The sequence below is a fragment of the Platalea leucorodia genome, assembly GCF_965183815.1.
Source record: "Platalea leucorodia genome assembly, contig: HAP1_HAP1_SCAFFOLD_624, whole genome shotgun sequence".
NCBI classification, from domain to species: Eukaryota; Metazoa; Chordata; class Aves; order Pelecaniformes; family Threskiornithidae; genus Platalea; species Platalea leucorodia.
The window spans coordinates 1-20,623 of NW_028121009.1; the positions used below are offsets into that span (position 1 = coordinate 1).

Here is a 20,623-nt window from a genome sequence, read left to right on the forward strand (position 1 = left end):
CCCCCGTGGGTCTGGGGTCCCCCCCGTGGGTCTGGGGTCCCACCTGGGCGCCCGGCACCGGCTGCACCCCCGGGCTGGGCCCGGCCGGGGGGGGGCGCGGGGGGGGCGGGGCTGCCCTCTGGCCCCGCCTCGCTGGCCCTCAGGGCGGCCTCTGATTGGGGGAGAGAGGGGCGGGTCAGAGCCACGCCCTGCCCCGCCCCGCCCCACCCCGCCCCGCCCCGCCCCCGCTCACCTGAGACGGTGACGACGATGAACTGGGGGGGAGGGGGCGCGGGGGGGGGCGGGGGGCGGCGGGGGGGGGCGCGGGGGGGGGCGGGGCCCCCCGGCAGCTCCGCCCCGAAGGGGGCGGGGGCGGGCGGGGGCGGGGCCGGGGGCGGCGGCTGCTGCTGCTGCTGCGGCGTCGCGGTCGTCGTCGCCGCCGCCGCCGTCAGCTCCGTGACGTAGCTCTGCGTCGCCATGGCGGCGGGGGGGGCGGGGCGGGCCTGGGGGGAGGGGCGAGGAGACAGGGGGAAATCAGGCGGGGGGCGGGGCCAGAACCGCGCCCCGGCACGCGCCAACGCGTGACATCGCAGAGCGACCTCACGGGTTGGCCTCGCAGAGCGATGTCACACAGTGGCGTCACGGTTTGACACCGCAGAGTGACATCACAGAGCGACATCACATCACAGAGTGACATCGTGGTTTGACATCACTGACGTCACAGAGCGACGTCACAGAGCGACGCCAAGGTTTGACGTCTCAGAGTGACGTCACGGTTTGACATCACAAAGTGACGTCACGGTCTGACATCGCAGACGGATGTCACAGCCTGACGTCACAGGGCGATGCCACGGTTTGATGTCGCAGAACAACGTCAGGGTTTGACGTCACAGAGTGACGTCATCACAGCCTGATGTCACAGCTGGCTGGTGACGTCACTGCGGCACGGCCCCGGGGTGACCTTGCAGCGTGACATCACGGTGTGACATCACGGTGTGACCTCACGACGGGACGCCACCCCCGGCCAGGGAGGCGGGGTCGGGGCCGCGGGTGACATCAGCGCCGCCCGCGAGTGATGTCACCCCACCCCCCCGCCCCTCACCCCGCCAGCCCGGTGTGACATCACAGCGCGACGTCACGGCGGGGCGCCGCCTCCCTCCCCGACGCCCCGCCCCCAGGGCCGTTGCCAGGCGACGCGCGACGTCAGCGAGGGCCGGGCCACCCCGCGGAGGGACCCGGCCCTGTGACATCACCGGGCCCCGCCCCGCCCCCCCCCCCGCGCCATGACATCACCGCGTGACATCACCGCCGGGCCGGCCGTCCTCCCGCCGCGCCCCGCCCCGCCCCCGCCGCGCGCCGCCATTGGCTCCCCCCGCCGCCCCGCCTCCCCCCATTGGCCCGCCCGCCCACCAATCGCCGGGGCGCGCGGCAGGCCCCGCCCCCCGCGGCCCGGGCCCGGCTCCATCCCGGGGCCGCCGCCGCCGCCGCCGCCGCCGCCGCCGCGGGGCCCCCGCCGCCGCCCCCCCCCCCCCCCGCCGCCGCCGCCGCCGCCGCCGCCGCCGCCGCCGCCATCTTGCGCGGCGCCGCCCCGACCCACCTGCCCGGGGCCCCGCGGGGCCTCGGCCCGGCCCGGCCCGGCGGCGGCGGCGGCGGCGGGGGCGCGGCGGGGGCGGCGGCGGCGGGCGGCGGGGCCGGGCCGGGGCCGGTGCGCGGTCGCCACGGCGACCGTGGCTATGGCGCCCTCCGTGTTCCCTCACCGGGGCAACTGTTGCTACCCGCCTCGGCGGCGGGCGGGGCCGCCCGCGCCGCGCCCCGCCCCCCCGCGCCCATTGGCCGCCGCCCGCCGCCGCCGCCCGCCGGTTGGCCGCCGCCGGCGTCGCTCCGCGCCGGCCCCGCCCCGCCGCCGCCTCATTGGCCGCCGCGCGCGTCCGTCGGCGCTTCCTGGGGGGGGCGGGGAGGGAGGGGCGGGGCGGGGAGCTGGCGGCGCCCGATTGGGCGAGGCGGCTGCCAATCGGCGGGCGGGCGGGCGCGGGGGCCGCGCCTGCGCGGCGGCGGCGGCGCGCGGGCGGCTGCCGGGAGCTGTAGTCCCGACGACGACGTCACGGCCGCGTGACGTCAGCGCGAGGATGTTTTCCTTCGGTAACCACCCCCCCCCCCCCCCCGCCGCGGGCGGCGCCGCCGGTGACGTCAGCGCCGCCCGGTGACCTCACGGCGCCGGGGGAAGGGCGAGGCCCCGGGGAGGCCCGCGGTCGCCATGGCAACGGGGCCTACGGCCGCCATGGCCGTGAGTGCTAACGGGGGGGGGGGCAATTAACGGGGGGGGGCAATTAACGGGGGGGCAATTAACGGGGGGCGCGGGGGCTCTGCACCAGCGGGGGCTGGCAGCGGGTAATGAGCGCTCAGTGCGGGGGGGTAATTAGCGCCGGGGGGGGTAATTGGTGCTGGGGGTGACTGGGGGTGACTGGGGGTGACTGGGGGTGATCAGCGGGGTGATCAGCGGGGTCATTAGCGGGGTCATTAGCGGGGTGATCAGCGGGGTGATCAGCGGGGTGATCAGCGGGGTAATTAGCGGGGTGATCAGCGGGGTAATTAGCGGGGTGATCAGCGGGGTGATCAGCGGGGTAATTAGCGGGGTGATTAGCGGGGTGATCAGCGGGGTGATCAGCGGGGTAGCGAGGGGAACGACGCGCCGGGGGGGGCCGCGATGGACGGGGGCACCGCGGGAGCGTTAGCGGCACCGCGGGGTCACGGCCCCCCTCAGTGACCGGGACCCGCACGGATCCGGCCCGGATCCTCCTCCACGGGGGCTGCGTCCGTCCCGTCGGGATCCCCCACGGATCCCGCATGGATCCCTCATGGATCCCGCACGGATCTGATGTGCATCCCCCACGGATCCCCCACGGATCCCCCATGGATCCCTCATGGATCCCGCATGGATCTGATGTGCATCCCCCACGGATCCCCCACGGATCCCTCATGGATCCCACATGGATCCCGCATGGATCTGATGTGCATCCCCCACGGATCCCCCACGGATCCCTCATGGATCCCACATGGATCCCGCATGGATCTGATGTGCATCCCCCACGGATCCCCCATGGATCCCCCATGGATCCCGCATGGATCTGATGTGCATCCCCCACGGATCCCTCATGGATCCAACATGGATCCCGTACGGATCTGATGTGCACCCCCCACGGATGCCTCATGGATCCCGCACGGGTCTGACACACATCCCACAGGGATCCAACACAGATCCCGCACGGGTGCCACGTGGATCCCTCACAGATCCAACAGGGATCCCTCACAGATCCCACACGGATCCCGCACAGATCTGACACGGGTCTGACGTGCATCCCGCCCGGGTCCCACGCGGATGCCATACAGAGCTGACGTGGATCCAGCACGGATCCCGCACAGACCCCTCATGGATCCCACACGGAGCTGACACGCATCCAACACGGATCCCACGTGGATCCCTCACAGGTCTGAGACGGATCCCACACAGATCCCACACGGATCTCTCATGGATCCCACACGGATCTGACACAGATCCCACACGGATCTCTCATGGATCTGACATGGATCCCTCACAGATCCCTCATGGCTCTGACACAGATCCCTCACGGACCTGATGCAGATCCCACATGGATCTGACGCGGGTCCCTCACAGATTTGATACGGATCCGTCATGGATCTGACACAGATCTTACACGGATCCTACATGGATCCCTCACAGCTCTGACACGGATCCCTCATGGATCCTTCACGGACCTGACGCGGATCCCACACGGATCCCACACGGATCCCACACGGACCTGATGCGGATCCCACACGGATCCCTCACGGACCTGACGCGGATCCCTCACGGATCCCACATGGATCTGACACAATTCTTACATGGATCCCTCACGGATCCCTCACGGATCCCCCACGCCCCCGGCGCGGCCCCGCCCGGGCCCCTCCCGCCCCGGGGCCCCCCCAGGGCCCAGCCGCCCAGGGGCTGCAGCCCCTCCCCAACGCGGCCCGCGGGGTCCCCGGCCGGGCTACGGGGGCCGCAGCGTGGCCATAACGTGCCCATAGGGGCCGCAGCGTGGCCATAGGGGCCGCAGCGTGGCTACAGGGGCCACAGCATGGCCATAGGGGCCGCAGCGTGGCTACGGGGGCCGCAGCGTGGCCATAGGGGCCGCAGCGTGGCTACAGGGGCCACAGCATGGCCATAGGGGCCGCAGCGTGGCTATGGGGGCCGCAGCGTGGCCATAGGGGCCGTGACGTGGCCATAGGGGCCACAGTGTGGCTACGGGGGCCGCAGCGTGGCCATAGGGGCCGTGACGTGGCCATAGGGGCCGCAGCGTGGCTACGGGGGCCGCAGCGTGGCCATAGGGGCCACAGCGTGTCTGTAACGTGCCCGTAGGGGCCGCGACGTGCCCGTACCATGCCTGTAGGGGCCACAGCGTGTCTATAGGGGCCGCAGCGTGTCTATAGGGGCCATAACGTGTCTATAGGGGCCATAACGTGGCCGTAACGTGCCCATAGGGGCCATAACGTGTCTATAGGGGCCATAACGTGGCCGTAACATGCCCATAGGGGCCATAACGTGCCCGCAACGCGTCTATAGGGCCGCAATGTGTCTATAGGGGCCATAACGTGGCCATAACGTGTCTATAGGGCCGTAACGTGTCTATAGGGCCCGTAACGTGTCTATAGGGGCCATAACGTGTCTATAGGCCCGTAACGTGTCTATAGGGCCGTAACGTGTCTATAGGGGCCATAACGTGGCCGTAACGTGTCTATAGGCCCGTAACGTGTCTATAGGGGCCATAACGTGGCCGTAACGTGTCTATAGGCCTGTAACGTGTCTATAGGGGCCATAACGTGGCCGTAACGTGTCTATAGGGCCGTAACGTGTCTATAGGGCCCGTAACGTGTCTATAGGGGCCATAACGTGTCTATAGGCCCGTAACATGTCTATAGGGCCCGTAACGTGTCTATAGGCCCGTAACGTGTCTATAGGGGCCATAACGTGGCCGTAACGTGTCTATAGGCCCGTAACGTGTCTATAGGGGCCATAACGTGTCTATAGGCCCGTAACATGTCTATAGGGCCCGTAACGTGTCTATAGGCCCGTAACGTGTCTATAGGGGCCATAACGTGGCCGTAACGTGTCTATAGGGCCCGTAACGTGTCTATAGGGGCCATAACGTGTCTATAGGGCCCGTAACGTGTCTATAGGGCCGTAACGTGTCTATAGGCCCGTAACGTGTCTATAGGGGCCATAACGTGGCCGTAACGTGTCTATAGGCCCGTAACGTGTCTATAGGGCCGTAACGTGTCTATAGGGGCCATAACGTGTCTATAGGGACCATAACGTGTCTATAGGCCCGTAACGTGTCTATAGGCCCGTAACGTGTCTATAGGGCCGTAACGTGTCTATAGGCCCGTAACGTGCCCGTAGGGGCCGCAGGCGCGGGGTACCTGGCGCGGCGCCCGGCGGTGTCATGGCGGCCGGGCCGCGGGGCAGGACGGGAAATGGAGTCACGGGGGCGTCACGTGACGGAGGAGGAGGGCGGTGCCACCTGGAGGGGCGTGGCCAGCGAGGAAGGGGCGGAGCCTGAGGAGAGGGAGGCGGGGCCAGGATGTGTGTGTCGGGGGGGGTGTCACGTGGGTCGCGCGCTAAGCGCTTCCGGGGCGCCAAAGCGCTTCCGGGGCGCCATGGGGCCCGGGGTGGCGGTGAGGGGCCGGGGCCGGGGCCGGTACCGGGGGGGAGGCGACCGGGGGGCGCCCTGCGGGGGGGCCCCGGTCCCGGGGGGGGGGGGCGGTCTCGGGGGTCCCGGTCCCGGGGGGGGGCGGTGACGGGGGTCCCGGTCCCGGGGGTCCCGGGCCGGCCCTGACCGGCCCCGTCCCGCCCGCAGCGCGCCCTGACCCGGGCCTGGGGGGCCGCCGCCCGCCGCAGCCTCCACGGGACGGCGCCCGCCCGCCGCCCGCCCCTCATCCCCATCGTGGTGGAGCAGACGGTGAGTGGGGGGGCCCCCCGGTTCCCCCCGGAGCCCCCCGGTTCCCCCCGGGCCCCCCGGGCCCCCCGGTTCCCCCCGGCCCCCCCCGGGCCCCCCTGACCCCCCCCTCCCCGCAGGGCCGGGGCGAGCGCGCCTACGACATCTACTCCCGCCTGCTGCGCGAGCGCATCGTCTGCGTCATGGGGCCGGTGGGTGCCGGGGGGCCCCGACCCCCGGGGGCCCCCCACCCCCCCGGCCCCGCCCCCAAGCCCCCTGGGCCCCCTCCCCAGCTCCCTGGCGTTCTCCCTGCCCCCCCGGGCCCCCAACCCCCCCTGGGGGCCCCCCTAATCCCCCCCAAACCCTCAGTGCCCACCCCAACACCTGGGGTCCACTCCCGGGCCCCCCCAAACTCCCCCTGGGGTCCTCCCCAATCCCCCCCAGACCCCCCTGGCCCCCCCCAAACCTCACTGGGGTCCCCCCCAATCCCCCTGAACCCCCCTGGGGTCCCCTCCCCAGACCCCCTGGGCCCCCTCCCCAACCCCTGGCTCCCCCAAAACACCCCTGGGGTCCCCCCGGGCCCCCTCAAACCCCCCTGCCCCCCCCCCTCAAACCCCCCAACCCCTGGGGTTCCCCCCTGGGCCCCCCCCCATCCTCCCTGGGTCCCCCCCCATCCCCCCCAACCCCCTGGGGTCCCCTCCCCAGACCCCCTGGGCCCCCTCCCCAACCCCTGGCTCCCCCAAAACACCCCTGGGGTCCCCCCGGGCCCCCTCAAACCCCCCTGACCCCCCCCCGCAAACCCCCCAACCCCTAGGGTTCCCCCCTGGGCCCCCTCAAACCCCCCTGCCCCCCCCCCAACCCCCGGGGTCCCCCCCGGGCCCCCCCCCAAACCCCGCCGGGCCCCCCCAGATCGACGACAGCCTGGCCAGCCTGGTGATCGCCCAGCTCCTCTTCCTGCAGTCGGAGAGCAACAAGAAGCCCATCCACATGTACATCAACAGCCCGGGTGAGCGGGGGCCCGGGGGGGCCCCGGGGCTCGGGGGGGGGCCCGGGGGGGCCCCGGGGCTCGGGGGGCCCCCGGGAGCCCCCGCTGACGGAGGCGGTGGCCGCAGGCGGGGCGGTGACCTCGGGGCTGGCCATCTACGACACGATGCAGTACGTCCTCAACCCCGTCTGCACCTGGTGCGTGGGGCAGGCGGCCAGCATGGGCTCGCTGCTGCTGGCCGCGGGGGCCCCGGGCCAGCGCCACGCCCTGCCCAACGCCCGCATCATGGTGCACCAGCCCTCGGGCGGGGCGCGGGTACGGCGGGGGGACGGGGCTGGGACCCCCACAGGGGTGGGGACGGGGCTGGGACCCCCCGGGGGCTTTGGGATGGGGATGGGACCCCCTGTGGCACAGGGTGGGACCCTCACAGGGGTGGGGCTGGGACCCCCGGGGACCCCCCAGGGCACAGGGTGGGACCCCCCCAGGGGTGGGGATGGGGCTGGGACCCCCCGGGGGCTTTGGGACGGGGATGGGACCCCCTGGGGCACAGGGTGGGACCCCCACAGGGGTGGGGGTGGGGCTGGGACCCCCGGGGACCCCCCAGGGCACAGGGTGGGACCCCCCCAGGGGTGGGGATGGAGCTGGGACCCCTAGGGCACAGGGTGGGACCCCCCCCAGGGGTGGGGATGGAGCTGGGACCCCCAGGGACCCCTAGGACACAGGGTGGGACGCCCACAGGGGTGGGGATGGAGCTGGGACCCCCTGGGGGGCAGCGTGGGGCCCCCGTGGGCTTGAGGATGGGGCTGAGACCCCTGGGGACCCCAGTGGGGCACAGGATGGGACCCCCAGAGGAGTGGGGCTGGGGCTGGGACCCCCCAGGGCACGGGATGGGACCCCCACAGGGGTGGGGACGGGGATGGGACCCCAGGGACCCCCTGGGGCACAGGATGGGACCCCCATGGGCTTGGGGCTGGGACCCCCGGGGACCCCCCAGGGACCCCCTGGGGCACAGGATGGGACCCCCATGGGCTTGGGGCTGGGGCACAGGGTGGGACCCCCCCAGGGGTGGGGGCTGGGGCTGGGGCTGGGACCCCCAGGGACTCCCCAGGGCACAGGGTGGGACCCCCGTGGGCTTGGGGCTGGGGCTGGGACCCCCCAGGCTGGGCTGGCCCCCCCCCGGGGAGCAGGAGCCCCCCCGGGGGACGCCGCGGTGTCCGTGTCACCCCCACGCCCCCCCCGCCGCCCCCCAGGGCCAGGCCACCGACATCGCCATCCAGGCGGAGGAGATCCTGCAGCTCAAGCGCCAGATCAACGGCCTCTACGCCAAGCACACGGGGCAGCCCCTGCCCGTCATCGGTGAGACCCCCGCCCCCCCGGGACCCCCCCCCGCGCCCCCCCGGCCCCCCCTGAGCCCCCCCTGCCCCCCCAGAGGCGGCGATGGAGCGGGATCGCTACCTCAGCCCCGTGGAGGCGCAGGAATTCGGGCTCCTGGACCGGGTGCTGGTGCACCCCCCGCCCCGCGGCGAGGACGAGCCCCTCCTGGTGCAGAAGGAGCCCCCCCCCCGCGCCCCCCGCCGCCCCCCCGGGGCCCTGAGACCCCCCCTGGGGCGGGGTGGGGGTGGGGCTGCGCGCCCCCTCCCCGCCCCCGCGCCTTCGCTGTACCCCCGGCCGGAATTAAAGGGCTGCGGACCCCGACTGAGCGCTGGGGGGGCACGGGGGGGCTTGGGGGGTCCCATGAAGGGATTGGGGGGGTGGGGGGGGGTCCCACGGAAGGATTTGGGGGGCACCAGCCCCCCCCAGCTGCCCTCCGCAGCCGGGCTGCGTCCCCTGCGTCTGCCCCACGCTTGTGGGGTGCCCCCAGCCTGGCCCTATGGCCCCCCCAGCCCCCTATTCCCCCCCATCAGCCCCTGTTCACCCCACGGATCCCCCCATGGGCCCTGTGCCCTCCCGCCTGGCCCCACAGCCCCCCCAGGAGCCCCACAGCCCCCCCAGGAGCCACATAGCCCCCCCAGGGGCCCCACAGCCCCTCAAGAGCCCCCCCATGTACCCCCAGGAGCCCCATAACCCCCCATATGTGCCCCATAGCCCCCCAAGAACCCCACAGCTCCCCCATAGTCCCCTCTATGTGCCCCATTGCCCGCTCAGGAGCCCCCCCAGGGGCCCCATAGCCCCCACGTGTGCCCTATAGCCCCCTCAGGAGCCCCCCCAGGGGCCCCATAGCCCCCACGTGTGCCCTATAGCCCCCTCAGGAGCCCCCCCAGGGGCCCCATAGCCCCTATATGTGCCCTATAGCCCCCTCAGGAGCCACATAGCCCCCACGTGTGCCCTATAGCCCCCTCAGGAGCCACATAGCCCGCACATGTGCCCTATAGCCCCCTCAGGAGCCCCCCCAGGGGCCACATAGCCCCCACATGTGCCCTATAGCCCCCTCAGGAGCCACATAGCCCCCACGTGTGCCCTATAGCCCCCTCAGGAGCCCCCCCAGGAGCCACATAGCCCCCACATGTGCCCTATAGCCCCCTCAGGAGCCCCCCCAGGGGCCACATAGCCCCCACATGTGCCCTATAGCCCCCTCAGGAGCCACATAGCCCCCACGTGTGCCCTATAGCCCCCTCAGGAGCCACATAGCCCCCATGTGTGCCCTATAGCCCCCTCAGGAGCCCCCCCAGGGGCCACACAGCCCCCACATGTGCCCTATAGCCCCCCCAGGGGCCCCATAGCCCCCACGTGTGCCCTATAGCCCCCTCAGGAGCCACATAGCCCCCACATGTGCCCTATAGCCCCCTCAGGAGCCCCACAGCCCCCCAGACGTGCCCCATAGCCTCCCCCCGCCCCGAGCGCAATGGCCGTGCTCCCCAAGGAACTACGTCTCCCGGCATGCCCCGCGCCCGGCGGTGATTGGCCGCCGCCGCTATCCAATGAGAGGCGGGGGGCGGGGCCGGGCGGGCTATTTAAGCGGCGCGGCGGAGGGGCGGGGCCTGGCCGGGCCCGGATCGGTGGGGCGGGGGGCCGTGGGGCGGGGTGGGGGGGGCAGCCGCGCCCTGGGGGGGGCCCAGGGGCCTTGGGGGGGCTGTGGGGCCCTGGGGGGGGGGCAGGGGTCTCTTGAGGGGCCCTGGGGTGGGTTGGGGGCCGTGGGGCCCTCGGGGGGGGGGGGCTCAGGGGTCTCTTGGGGGGCCCTGGGGCAGGACTGGGGCCCGTGGGGTGGGTTGGGGGGCAGTGGTGCCCTCTTGGGGGGCGCTGGGGGGGCACAAGGGCCTTGGGGGGCCCTCGGGGGGGCACAGAGGTCTCTGGGGGGCAGCAGCGTCCTGGGGGGGGCAGGGGTCTCTTTGGGGTCTGGGGGGGTCTCTTGGGGGGCTGCGGGGCCCTCGGGGGGGCTCAGGGGTCTCTTGGGGGGCCCTCGGGGGGGCACGGGTCTCTTGGGGGGGGGCCCTCGGGGGGGCTCAGGGGTCTCTGGGGGGGCTGCGGGGTCTCTTGGGGGGCGCTGGGGCAGCTGAGCCCCCCCGGGCCCCATCTCCCCCCCAGGTGCCGCCCGCGGGGGCCATGGGCAGCCCCGGCCGAGCCCCCTCCCCAGGTAACGGGGGGGTCCCGGGGGGGTCCCGGGGGGGTCCCGGCCCTGCCGCGGGTCCCCACCGCCCCGTTCCCCCCCCCCCAGCCCCCGAGGCGCTGCTGGCGGCGGCGGCGGCCGGGCTCCGCCTCTCCCCGGGGGCGGGGCTCCGCCTCTCCCCGGGGGCGGGGGGCGACCGAGCCTCCCCCCCCGGCGCTTCCCCGGGGGGCGACGAGCGCGGGGGGGCCGGATCGGGCCCCCTGGAGCAGGCAAGGGGGGCGGGGGGTCCCGGGGGGGGGGCTTTGGGGTCCGGGGGCAAGATGGGGGTCTCGGGGAGGGTCCCGGGGGTCCGGGGGGGGCTCCCGGGGGGGGGCCCCCGGGGGGGTCCCGGGGGCAAGACGGGGGTCTCCGGGATTCCTGGAGGGTCGCGGGGGGGGTCCCGGGGGTCCTGAGGGGGTTCCCGGGGGGGTCTCGGGGGTTCCTGGGGGGGGTCCCGGGGTTCCTGGGGGGGTCCTGAGGGGTTTCCCGGGGGGCTCCTGGGGGGGGTCCCGGGGTGGGGTGGTCCCGGGGGTCCTGAGGGGATTCCCGGGGGGTCCTGCGTGGTCCCGGGGGGGGTCCCGGAGGGGGGTCCCGGGGGGGGGTCCTGGGGGTCGCGGGGGCAAGATGGGGGTCTCCGGGAGGGTCCTGGGGGGGTCCCGGGGGTTCTGGAGGGTCCCGGGGGGGTCCCGGGGGTCCTGAGGGGGTTCCCGGGGGGGGGTCCCGGGGGGTCCCCCGCGGTGCCAGCCGTGCCCCCCAGGAGCTGGCGGCGCTGGGGCTGCCCCCCGGGGGGGGCCCGCGGGCGCTGGGGGGGCTCCTGCGCCTCTACCGGGAGGCGGCGGCGGGGGGGGGCGCGGCGGGAGCGGCAGCTGCGGGGGCTGCGTCAGCGCCTCGGGCCCCTCCAGGTCAGCGGGGGGGGGCCGGGGGGGTCCCCATAACCCCTGGGGGGGGGGGTCCCTGTGTCCCTGGGGGGGTCCCGGGGGGTCCCCATAACCCTGGGGGGTCCCCGTGTCCCCGGGGGGGGTCCCTGTGTCCCTGGGGTGGGGTCCCTGTATCCCTGGGGGGGGTCCCCATGTCCCTCAAGTCTCCCTGTGTCCCTGGGGGCGTCCCCATAACCCTGGGGGGGGGTCCCCGTGTCCCTGGGGGGGTCCCTGTGTCCCTGGGGGGGGTCCCGGGGGGGGTCCCCATGTCCCTCAAGTCTCTCTGTGTCCCTCGGGGGGGTCCCCCATAACCCTGGGGGGGGTCCCCATGTCCCGGGGGGTCCCGGAGGGGTCCCCGTGTCCCTGGGGGGGGGGTCCCCATGTCCCTGGGGGGGTCCCCGTGCCCCTGGGGGTGTCCCGTGTCCCTGGGGGGGGGGGGTCCCCGTGCCCCTGGGGGTCCCCCATGTCCTTGGGGGGGGGGGTCCCGTGTCCCTCAAGGCTCCCTGTGTCCCTGGGGGGTCCTCTGCCCCTTGGGGGGGGTCCCCGTGTCCCTGGGGGGGTCCCGGGGGGGTCCCCATGTCCCTGGGGGGGTCCCCGTGTCACCTGGGGGGTCCCTGGGCAGGGGGGGTCCCATGGCATCGAGGATCCCCGTGCCCCTCAGGGGGTCCCCTGTCCCCGGGGGGTCGGGTCCCCATCCCCAGGGTGTCCCCGAGCCCACGGGGGTCCCCGTCCCGGGGGTCCCCATCCCGGGGGGGTCCCCGTCCCGGGGGTCCCCCCCGGTGTCCCCCCCCGGCCCCCCCATCCCCGGTGCCCCCCCCCAGAGCCGTGTGGCCGCCTGTGCCCGGGCCATGGCGGCGGCGCGGGACGAGGCCGAGCGGCTGCGGGAGCAGAACCGGCGCCTCTGGGTGCTGCTGGCGGCCCGAGCGGGCGCAGGTGGGGCCGGGGGTCCCGGGGGGGCCCCGGGGGGGGCCCCGGGGGGGCCGGGGGTCCCTCCCAGCTCCCCTGCCCCCCCCAGGGCTCCCGGCGCGGCAGCGTCCAGCACCGTCCCACGGCACAGCCCGGGGAGGGCACGGCCCTGCGGAGACCCCGGCGTCCCGGTGAGACCCCCCCCCGGGACCCCCGAGACCTCCCGGGGCCCCCGAACCTCCCCCGGGACCCCCAAAACCTCCTCCGGGACCCCCGAAACCTCCCGGGGCCCCCGAACCTCCCCCGGGACCCCCAAAACCTCCTCTGGGACCCCCAAAACCTCCCGGGGCCCCCGAACCTCCCCCGGGACCCCCAAAATCTCCCCTGGGACCCCCGAAACCTCCCGGGGCCCCCGAACCTCCCCTGGGACCCCCCAAAACCTCCCCAGGGACCCCCGAAACCTCCCGGGGCCCCCGAACCTCCCAGGGACCCCCGAAACCTCCCAGGGCCCCCAACCCTCCCCAGGGACCCCCGAACCTCCCCCGGGACCCCCGGAGCTCCCTGGGACCCCCAAACCCCCCTCCTGGACCCTCTGAACCTCCCCAGGGACCCCCGAAGCTCCCCGGGACCCCCAAACCCCCTCCGGGACCCCCAAAACCCCCCTCCCGGACCCTCTGAAGCTCCCGGGACCCCCCTGCCCCCCTGCGGGACCCGCAGCCCCCCCAAAGATCCCCTGCAGCTCCTCAGGACCCCCCAAACCCTCCCCAGGGCCCCTCTGAAGCTCCCTGAGCCCCCCCAAACCCTCCCAGGAGCCCCCGCCCCCCCCCGGGACCCCGTCTGAACCCCCCCAAAACCTGCCCGGGCCCCCCCAAGCCCTTCCTGAGCCCCCCGAGACCCCCAGCTTCCCCCCAGGACCCGTTCAACCCCCCCCCAGGACCCCCAAACCCCACTGCCCCCCCCCAAACCCCCCCCCGACCCCCCCTTGTCCCGCAGCCACGGAGCTCCCGAGCGCGGCGCCCCGGGGGGGGGCGAGGGCGGCCGGCAGAGCCCCCCGGGTGGCCCAGAGGTGGGGACGGGGGGGTCCCTGGGGGGGGGACGGGGGGCTGGGGACGCTGAATTTGGGGGGCTGGGGTCCCCGTGGGGCTGGGGACGCTGAATCGGGGGGGGTGGGGGGGGTCTTAGGGGGCCGGGGATGCTGAATTTGGGGGGGTCTTGGGGGGCTGGGGAGGCTGAATCTGGGGGGGGTGGGAGGGGTCTTGGGGGGCCGGGGATGCTGAATTTGGGGGGGTGGGGGGGGTTTTGGGGGGCCGGGGATGCTGAATTGGGGGGGCTGGGGGTCTCCATGGGGCTGGGGACGCTGAATTTGGGGGGGGTGGGGTCCTTGGGGGGCTGGGGAGGCTGAGTCTGGGGGGGGGCTTGGGGAGGCTGAGTCTGGGGGGGCCGCCGTGGGTCCCCGCTGCCCCCTGGCGCAGGCAGCAGGGGGCCCGTTGGGGGGCTGAGCCCCCCCGGGGGGACCCCGAGCTGGAGCGGGAGCTGCGGCGGCTGCGGGAGGAGGCGGCGGCCGGGAGGGAGGTGATCGCCCTGCAGCACCGCTGCCTGCAGGTACGGGGGGCCGGCACCCCAGGGACCCCCCGGGACCCCCCCGGGACCCCCCCGGGACCCCCCGGGACCCCAGGGACCCCAGGGACCCCCCCAGGGACCCCCAGCCCTGCAGCACCGCTGCCTGCAGGTACGGGGGGCTGGCACCCCCCGGGACCCCCCGGGACCCCCCCGGGACCCCCCCGGGACCCTAGGGACCCCAGGGACCCCCCCAGGGACCCCCCCGGGGACCCCCCAGGGACCCCCCGGCACCCCAGGGACCCCAGGGACCCCCCGGGACCCCCCAGGGACCCCCAGCACCCTCCAGGGACCCCTCAGGACCCCCCAGGACCCCCCAGGACCACCAGGACCCCCCAGGGACCCCCCCAGGGACCCCCCGGGACCCCCCAGGGACCCCCCAGGGACCCCCCGGCACCCCAGGGACCCCAGGGACCCCCCGGGACCCCCCCAGGGACCCCCCAGGGACCCCCCGGCACCCCAGGGACCCCAGGGACCCCCCGGGACCCCCCAGGGACCCCCAGCACCCTCCAGGGACCCCTCAGGACCCCCCAGGACCCCTCAGGACCACCAGGACCCCCCAGGGACCCCCCCAGGGACCCCCCGGGACCCCCCAGGGACCCCAGGGACCCCCAGCCCTGCAGCACCGCTGCCTGCAGGTAACGGGGGGCTCAGGGACCCCCCCCCGGGGTTCCCCGGCCCCCCCCCGATCCCGGTGCCGCAGGAGGCGATGGCGGCGGCGCTGGCGACCCCCGGGCCCCCCCCCGGGCCCCCCCCGGGGCTGGAGGAGGAGTGGGGGCGGCTGCGGCGGCTGCAGGGAGCCCTCGCCCGCGAGCGCCGGGCCTTCACCCAGGCCGCCGAGCGCCTGGCCCGAGAGGTGGGGACCCCCCCGCGCCCCCCATGGGACCCCCGCACCCCCGGGGGGGGGGGACACCCCCCATGGGACCCCCACACCCTCCCTGGGGGGGACAGCCCCCCATGGGACCCCCCCACATCCCTGGGGACACACACACCCCCCATGGGACCCCCCGCACCCCCGGGGGGGGGACACACCCCCATGGGACCCCCCACACCCCCGGGGGGGACACACACACCCCCCATGGGACCCCCCGCACCCCCGGGGGGGGGGGGACACACCCCCATGGGACCCCCACACCCTCCCTGGGGGGGACACACCCCCATGGGACCCCCACACCCCTGGGGGGGGGAGCGCCCCCGTGGGGAGGGGGCATCCGGGGACACAGCGCCACAGGGCCCCCCGTGGGGTTGGGACCCCCTGTGGGGCTGGGACCCCCCCCGGGGCTGGGACCCCTCCCGTGGGGCTGGGACCCCCTGTGGGGGGCTGGGACCCCCCCGGGGCTGGGACCCCGTGGGGGGCTGGGACCCCTTGGGGCTGGGACCCCTCCCGTGGGGCTGGGACCCCCTGTGGGGGGCTGGGACCCCCCCGGGGCTGGGACCCCGTGGGGGGCTGGGACCCCCTGTGGGGGGCTGGGACCCCGTGGGGGCTCCCCCGCCCCCAGCGCCCCTTCCCCCGCAGTGGGAGCAGTTCGAGGCGCAGCGGGCGGCTCTGCTGCGGCAGCGCTTCCTCAGCGCCCCCCAGCCCTGGGGGCCCCCCGAGCCCCGGGGGCCCCCCCAGCCCTGAGCCCCCCCCGAGCCCCGGGGGCCCCCCCAGCCCTGAGCCCCCCCCGAGCCCCGGGGCCCCCCCAGCCCCGGCCCCGAGCGGCTGCAGGTGAGTGTGGGGGTCTCGGGGGGCTGGGGGGGGGCTATAGGGGGTTGTGAGGGGAATATGGGGGCTCTGGGGGGGGCTTTGGGGGCTGTGGAAGGTCTATAGGGGACTTTGGGGGGGCTCCCATAGGGGGCTGAGGGGGGCTATAGGGGGTTGTGAGGGGAATATGGGGGCTTGGGGGGGGGCTTGGGGGCTATAGAAGGTCTATAGGGGACTTTTGGGGGGGCTGGGGGGGGCTCCATAGGGGGCTGAAGGGGCTATAGGGGGTTGTGAGGGGAATATGGGGGCTCTGGGGGGGGCTTTGGGGGCTATGGAAGGTCTATAGGGGACTTTGGGGGGGCTCCATAGGGGGCTGAGGGGGCTATAGGGGGTTGTGAGGGGAATATGGGGGCTTGGGGGGGGGCTTTGGGGGCTATAGAAGGTCTATAGGGACTTTGGGGGGGCTGGGGGGGGCTCCATAGGGGGCTGAAGGGGCTATAGGGGGTTGAGAGGGGAATATGGGGGTTCTGTAGAGGGCTCTATGGGGGCTGGGGGGGGCTATGGAAGGTCTATAGGGGACTATGGGGGGCTATAGACGACTGTACGGGCTCTATAGGGGGCTGGGGGGGCTATAGGGGGTTGAGAGGGGAATATGGGGGTTCTGTAGAGGGCTCTATGGGGGCTGGGGGGGGCTATGGAAGGTCTATAGGGGACTATGGGGGGGGCTATAGAGGACTGTAGGGGCTCTATAGGGGGCTGGGGGGCTATAAGGGATTGTAAGCAGAATATGGGGCTCTATAGGGGGCTGTGGGGCCTCTGTGAGGGCTGTGAGGGGGCTCTGAAAGGTCTATAGAAGACTATGGGGGGGCTATAGGGGGTTGTGAGTGGAATATGGGGGCTCTATAGGGGGCTGTGGGGCCTCTGTGAGGGGCTGTGAGGGGGCTTTGGGGGCTCTATAGGGGCTGCGGAGGGGCTATAGGGGGTTGTGAGGGGAATATGAGGGCTGTATAGGGGGCTGTGGGGGCTCTATGGGGGCTGTGAGGGGGCTATGGAAGGTCTATAGAGGACTATGGGAGGGCTATAGGGGGCTGTGGGGGGCTATGGAAAGTGTATAGGGGACTTTGGGGGGGGTTATAGGGGGCTGTGGGGCTCTATAGGGGGTTGGGGGGAGCTATAGCGGGTTGCAAGGGGAATACAGGGGCTCTATGAGGGCTGTGAGGGGGCTATGGAAGGTCTATAGGGAACTATGGGGGGGGGCTATAGGGGGTTGGGGGGGCTATGGGGGCTGTGAGGGGGCTATGGAAGGTCTATAGGGGACTATGGGGGGCTATAGGGGGCTGGGGGGGGCTATGGGGGCTGTGGGGGGCTATGGAAGGTCTATAGGGGACTATGGAGGGGCTATAGGGGGCTGGGGGGGGGCGCTGTGAGGGCTGTGAGGGGGCTATAGGGGGCTTTGGGGGCTCTATAGGGGCTGTGGGGGGGCTATGAGGGCTCTATGGGGACTGGGGGGGCTATGGAGGGTCTATAGGGGACTTTGGGCGCACTATAGGGGACTGTGGAGGCTCTATAGGGGGCTGGGGAGGGCTATAGGGGGTTGTGAGGGGAATATGGGGGCTGTGGGGGCTCTGAGGGGGCTTTGGGGGGCTATAGGGGCTGGGGGGGCTCTGGGGAGGGCTCTGGGGGCTCTGCGGGCAGGGGGGGGCTATGGAGGGTCTATAGGGGACTATGGGGGGGGTCTATATGGGGCTGGGGGCATCTATAGGGAGCTGGGGGGGGCTCTGTCGGGGGCTGGGGGGGGCTATAGGAGGTTGTGAGGGTAATATGGGGGCTGGGGGGGGGCTATGGAGGGTCTATAGGGGACTATGGCAGGTCTATAGGGGGCGCTCTATAGGGGGCTGGGGGTGCTATATGGGGGCTCTATGAGGACTGTGGGGGGCTATAGGGGCTTGTGACGGGTCTATAGGGAGCTATAGGGGACGTGGGGGGGCTCTGTGGGGGGCTATAGGGGCTCTATGGGGGGCTGGGGGGGGCTATGGAAGGTGTATAGGGGACTATGGGGAGTCTATAGGGGGCTCTATGGGGGCTGTAGGGGGGACTATAGGAGATTGTGAGGGTGCTATAGGGGTTTTGTGGGCTCTACGGGGGCTGGGGGGGCTATGGAAGGACTATAGGGTGCTATGGGGGGGGCTATAGAGGACTATGGGGGCTCTATAGGGGGCTGGGGGGGCCTATAGGGGGTTGTGAGGGGAATATGGGGGCTCTATGGGGACTGGTGGGGGGGCTATGGAAAGTCTATAGGGGACTATAGAAGGGTCTATAGGGGGCTGTGGGGGGTTATAGGGGGTGTTGAGGGGAATATGGGGGCTCTATAGGGGGCTGTAGGGGCTCTATAGGGGGTCTATAGGGGCTGGGGGGGCTATGAGAGCTCTATAGGGAGCTGTGGGGGGCTGTAGGTGGTCTATAGAAGGCTGGGGGGGCTATAGGGGCTGTGGGGGGCTATAGGCGGTCTATAGAAGGCTGGGGGGGGCTATAGGGGCTGTGGGGGGGCTATAGGCGGTCTATAGAAGGCTGGGGGGGGGCTATAGGGGCTGTGGGGGGCTATAGGCGGTCTATAGAAGGCTGTGGGGGCTATAGGGGCTGTGGGGGCTATAGGCGGTCTATAGAAGGCTGGGGGGGGCTATAGAAGGCTGTGGGGGGCTATAGGGGCTGGGGGGGGCTATAGGCGGTCTATAGAAGGCTGGGGGGGTCTGTAGGGGCTGGGGGGGGCGATAGAGGGTCTATAGAAGGCTGTGGGGGGCTATAGGGGCTGGGGGGGCTATAGGCGGTCTATAGAAGGCTGGGGGGGGCTATAGGGGCTGTGGGGGGCTATAGGCGGTCTATAGAAGGCTGGGGGGGGCTATAGGGGCTGTGGGGGGCTATAGGCGGTCTATAGAAGGCTGGGGGGGGCTATAGGGGCTGTGGGGGGCTATAGGCGGTCTATAGAAGGCTGTGGGGGGCTATAGGGGCTGGGGGGGGCTATAGGCGGTCTATAGAAGGCTGGGGGGGGCTATAGAAGGCTGTGGGGGGCTATAGGGGCTGGGGGGGGCTATAGGCGGTCTATAGAAGGCTGGGGGGGTCTGTAGGGGCTGGGGGGGGCGATAGAGGGTCTATAGAAGGCTGTGGGGGGCTATAGGGGCTGGGGGGGCTATAGGCGGTCTATAGAAGGCTGGGGGGGGCTATAGGGGCTGTGGGGGGCTATAGGCGGTCTATAGAAGGCTGGGGGGGGCTATAGGGGCTGTGGGGGGCTATAGGCGGTCTATAGAAGGCTGGGGGGGGCTATAGGGGCTGTGGGGGGCTATAGGCGGTCTATAGAAGGCTGTGGGGGGCTATAGGGGCTGGGGGGGGCTATAGGCGGTCTATAGAAGGCTGGGGGGGGCTATAGAAGGCTGTGGGGGGCTATAGGGGCTGGGGGGGGCTATAGGCGGTCTATAGAAGGCTGGGGGGGCTATAGGGGCTGTGGGGGGCTATAGGCGGTCTATAGAAGGCTGGGGGGGGCTATAGAAGGCTGGGGGGGGCTGTAGGGGCTGGGGGGGGCTATAGGCGGTCTATAGAAGGCTGGGGGGGTCTGTAGGGGCTGGGGGGGGCGATAGAGGGTCTATAGAGAGTCTATGGGGGGCTGCCATGGGCTGCCGGGCCCCGCTCCGGTCCTCCCGCCCGCCGGGGGGCGCTGTGCTCCCGGCGTGGTGCGCGCACCCCCCCCCCCCAGTCCTCCCGCCCGCCGGGGGGCGCTGTGCTCCCGGCGTGGTGCGCGCACCCCCCCCCAGTCCTCCCGCCCGCCGGGGGGCGCTGTGCTCCCGGCGTGGTGCGCCCCCCCCCCCCCAGTCCGCCCGCCCGCCGGGGGGCGCTGTGCTCCCGGCGTGCCCCGCGCTCGCCGCTCGGGCCGGCTCCCAGCATGCACCGCGCGGGCGGCCTGTGGTGGCGGCGGCGGCGGGCGGGGGGCGGCGGGGCCGGGCCGGGGCCGGGGCCGGGGCCGGGGCCGGGGCCGGGGCCGGGGCCGCGCCCCGGGGATGGGGCCGCGCTGGGGGCCGCGGCCGGGGCCGGGCTGGGGCCGGGGGCGGAGGCGGACCCGGGGCTGCTGCGCGCCTCCAGCCCGGAGGTGGAGCGGCGGCTGCGGGGCCTGGCGCTGGTGCGCGGCGGCTTCCTGAGGGCGGGGGAGGAGGCGGAGCTGCTGCGGGAGCTGGAGCCGGCGCTGGGCCGGCGGCCCTACCAGTTCGACCACTGGGACGGGGTGAGGGCGGGGCGGGGGGGCGGCTACGGGGTCACGGGGGGGGCTGCTTTGGGGGGGGTCTCGGGGGTCAGGGGGGGTCGGGGGTCACGGGGGTCAGGGGTCACAGGGGGAAGGGCTGCTTTGGGGGGTCATGGGGGTCAGGGGTCACAGGGGAGGGGCTGCTTTGGGGGGTCAGGGGTCACAGGGGAGGGGCTGCTTTGGGGGGTCATGGGGGGTCAGGGGTCACAGGGGAGGGGCTGCTTTGGGGGGTCATGGGGGTCAGGGGTCACAGGGGAGGGGCTGCTTTGGGGGGTCATGGGGGTCAGGGGTCACAGGGGAGGGGCTGCTTTGGGGGTCACGGGGGTCAGGGGTCACAGGGGAGGGGCTGCTTTGGGGGTCACGGGGGTCAGGGGTCACGGGGGTCAGGGGTCACAGGGGGAAGGGCTGCTTTGGGGGTCACGGGGGTCGGGGGTCACGGGGGTCGGGGCTGCTTTGGGGGGTCACGGGGGTCGGGGTCACGGGGGTCAGGGGTCACGGGGCTGCTTTGGGGGGGCATTGGGGTCAGGGGTCACAGGGTCGGGGTCACAGGGGTCAGGGCTGCTTTGGGGGTCACGGGGTCAGGGGGTCAGGGGTCACGGGGAGGGGGCTGCTTTGGGGGGTCACTGGGGTCAGGGGTCACAGGGTCAGGGGTCACATGGGAGGGGGCTGCTTTGGGG

General features: G+C 73.3%; 1 protein-coding gene across 1 annotated transcript; it reads left to right on the top strand.

Moving 5' to 3' along the window:
• Positions 1-2,242: 2,242 nt before the first annotated feature.
• On the top strand, positions 2,243-19,928 carry LOC309604310 (ATP-dependent Clp protease proteolytic subunit, mitochondrial-like; the record flags this gene model as incomplete). The annotated part of the gene is made up of 10 exons (XM_082339248.1): positions 2,243-2,263; positions 5,892-5,993; positions 6,110-6,181; positions 6,879-6,975; positions 7,082-7,269; positions 8,205-8,310; positions 8,384-8,664; positions 12,276-12,387; positions 13,354-13,426; positions 19,790-19,928. Coding segments are annotated over exons 1-10 (1,176 nt in total), but the record flags the coding sequence as incomplete, so codon positions are not given.
• Positions 19,929-20,623: the final 695 nt, after the last annotated feature.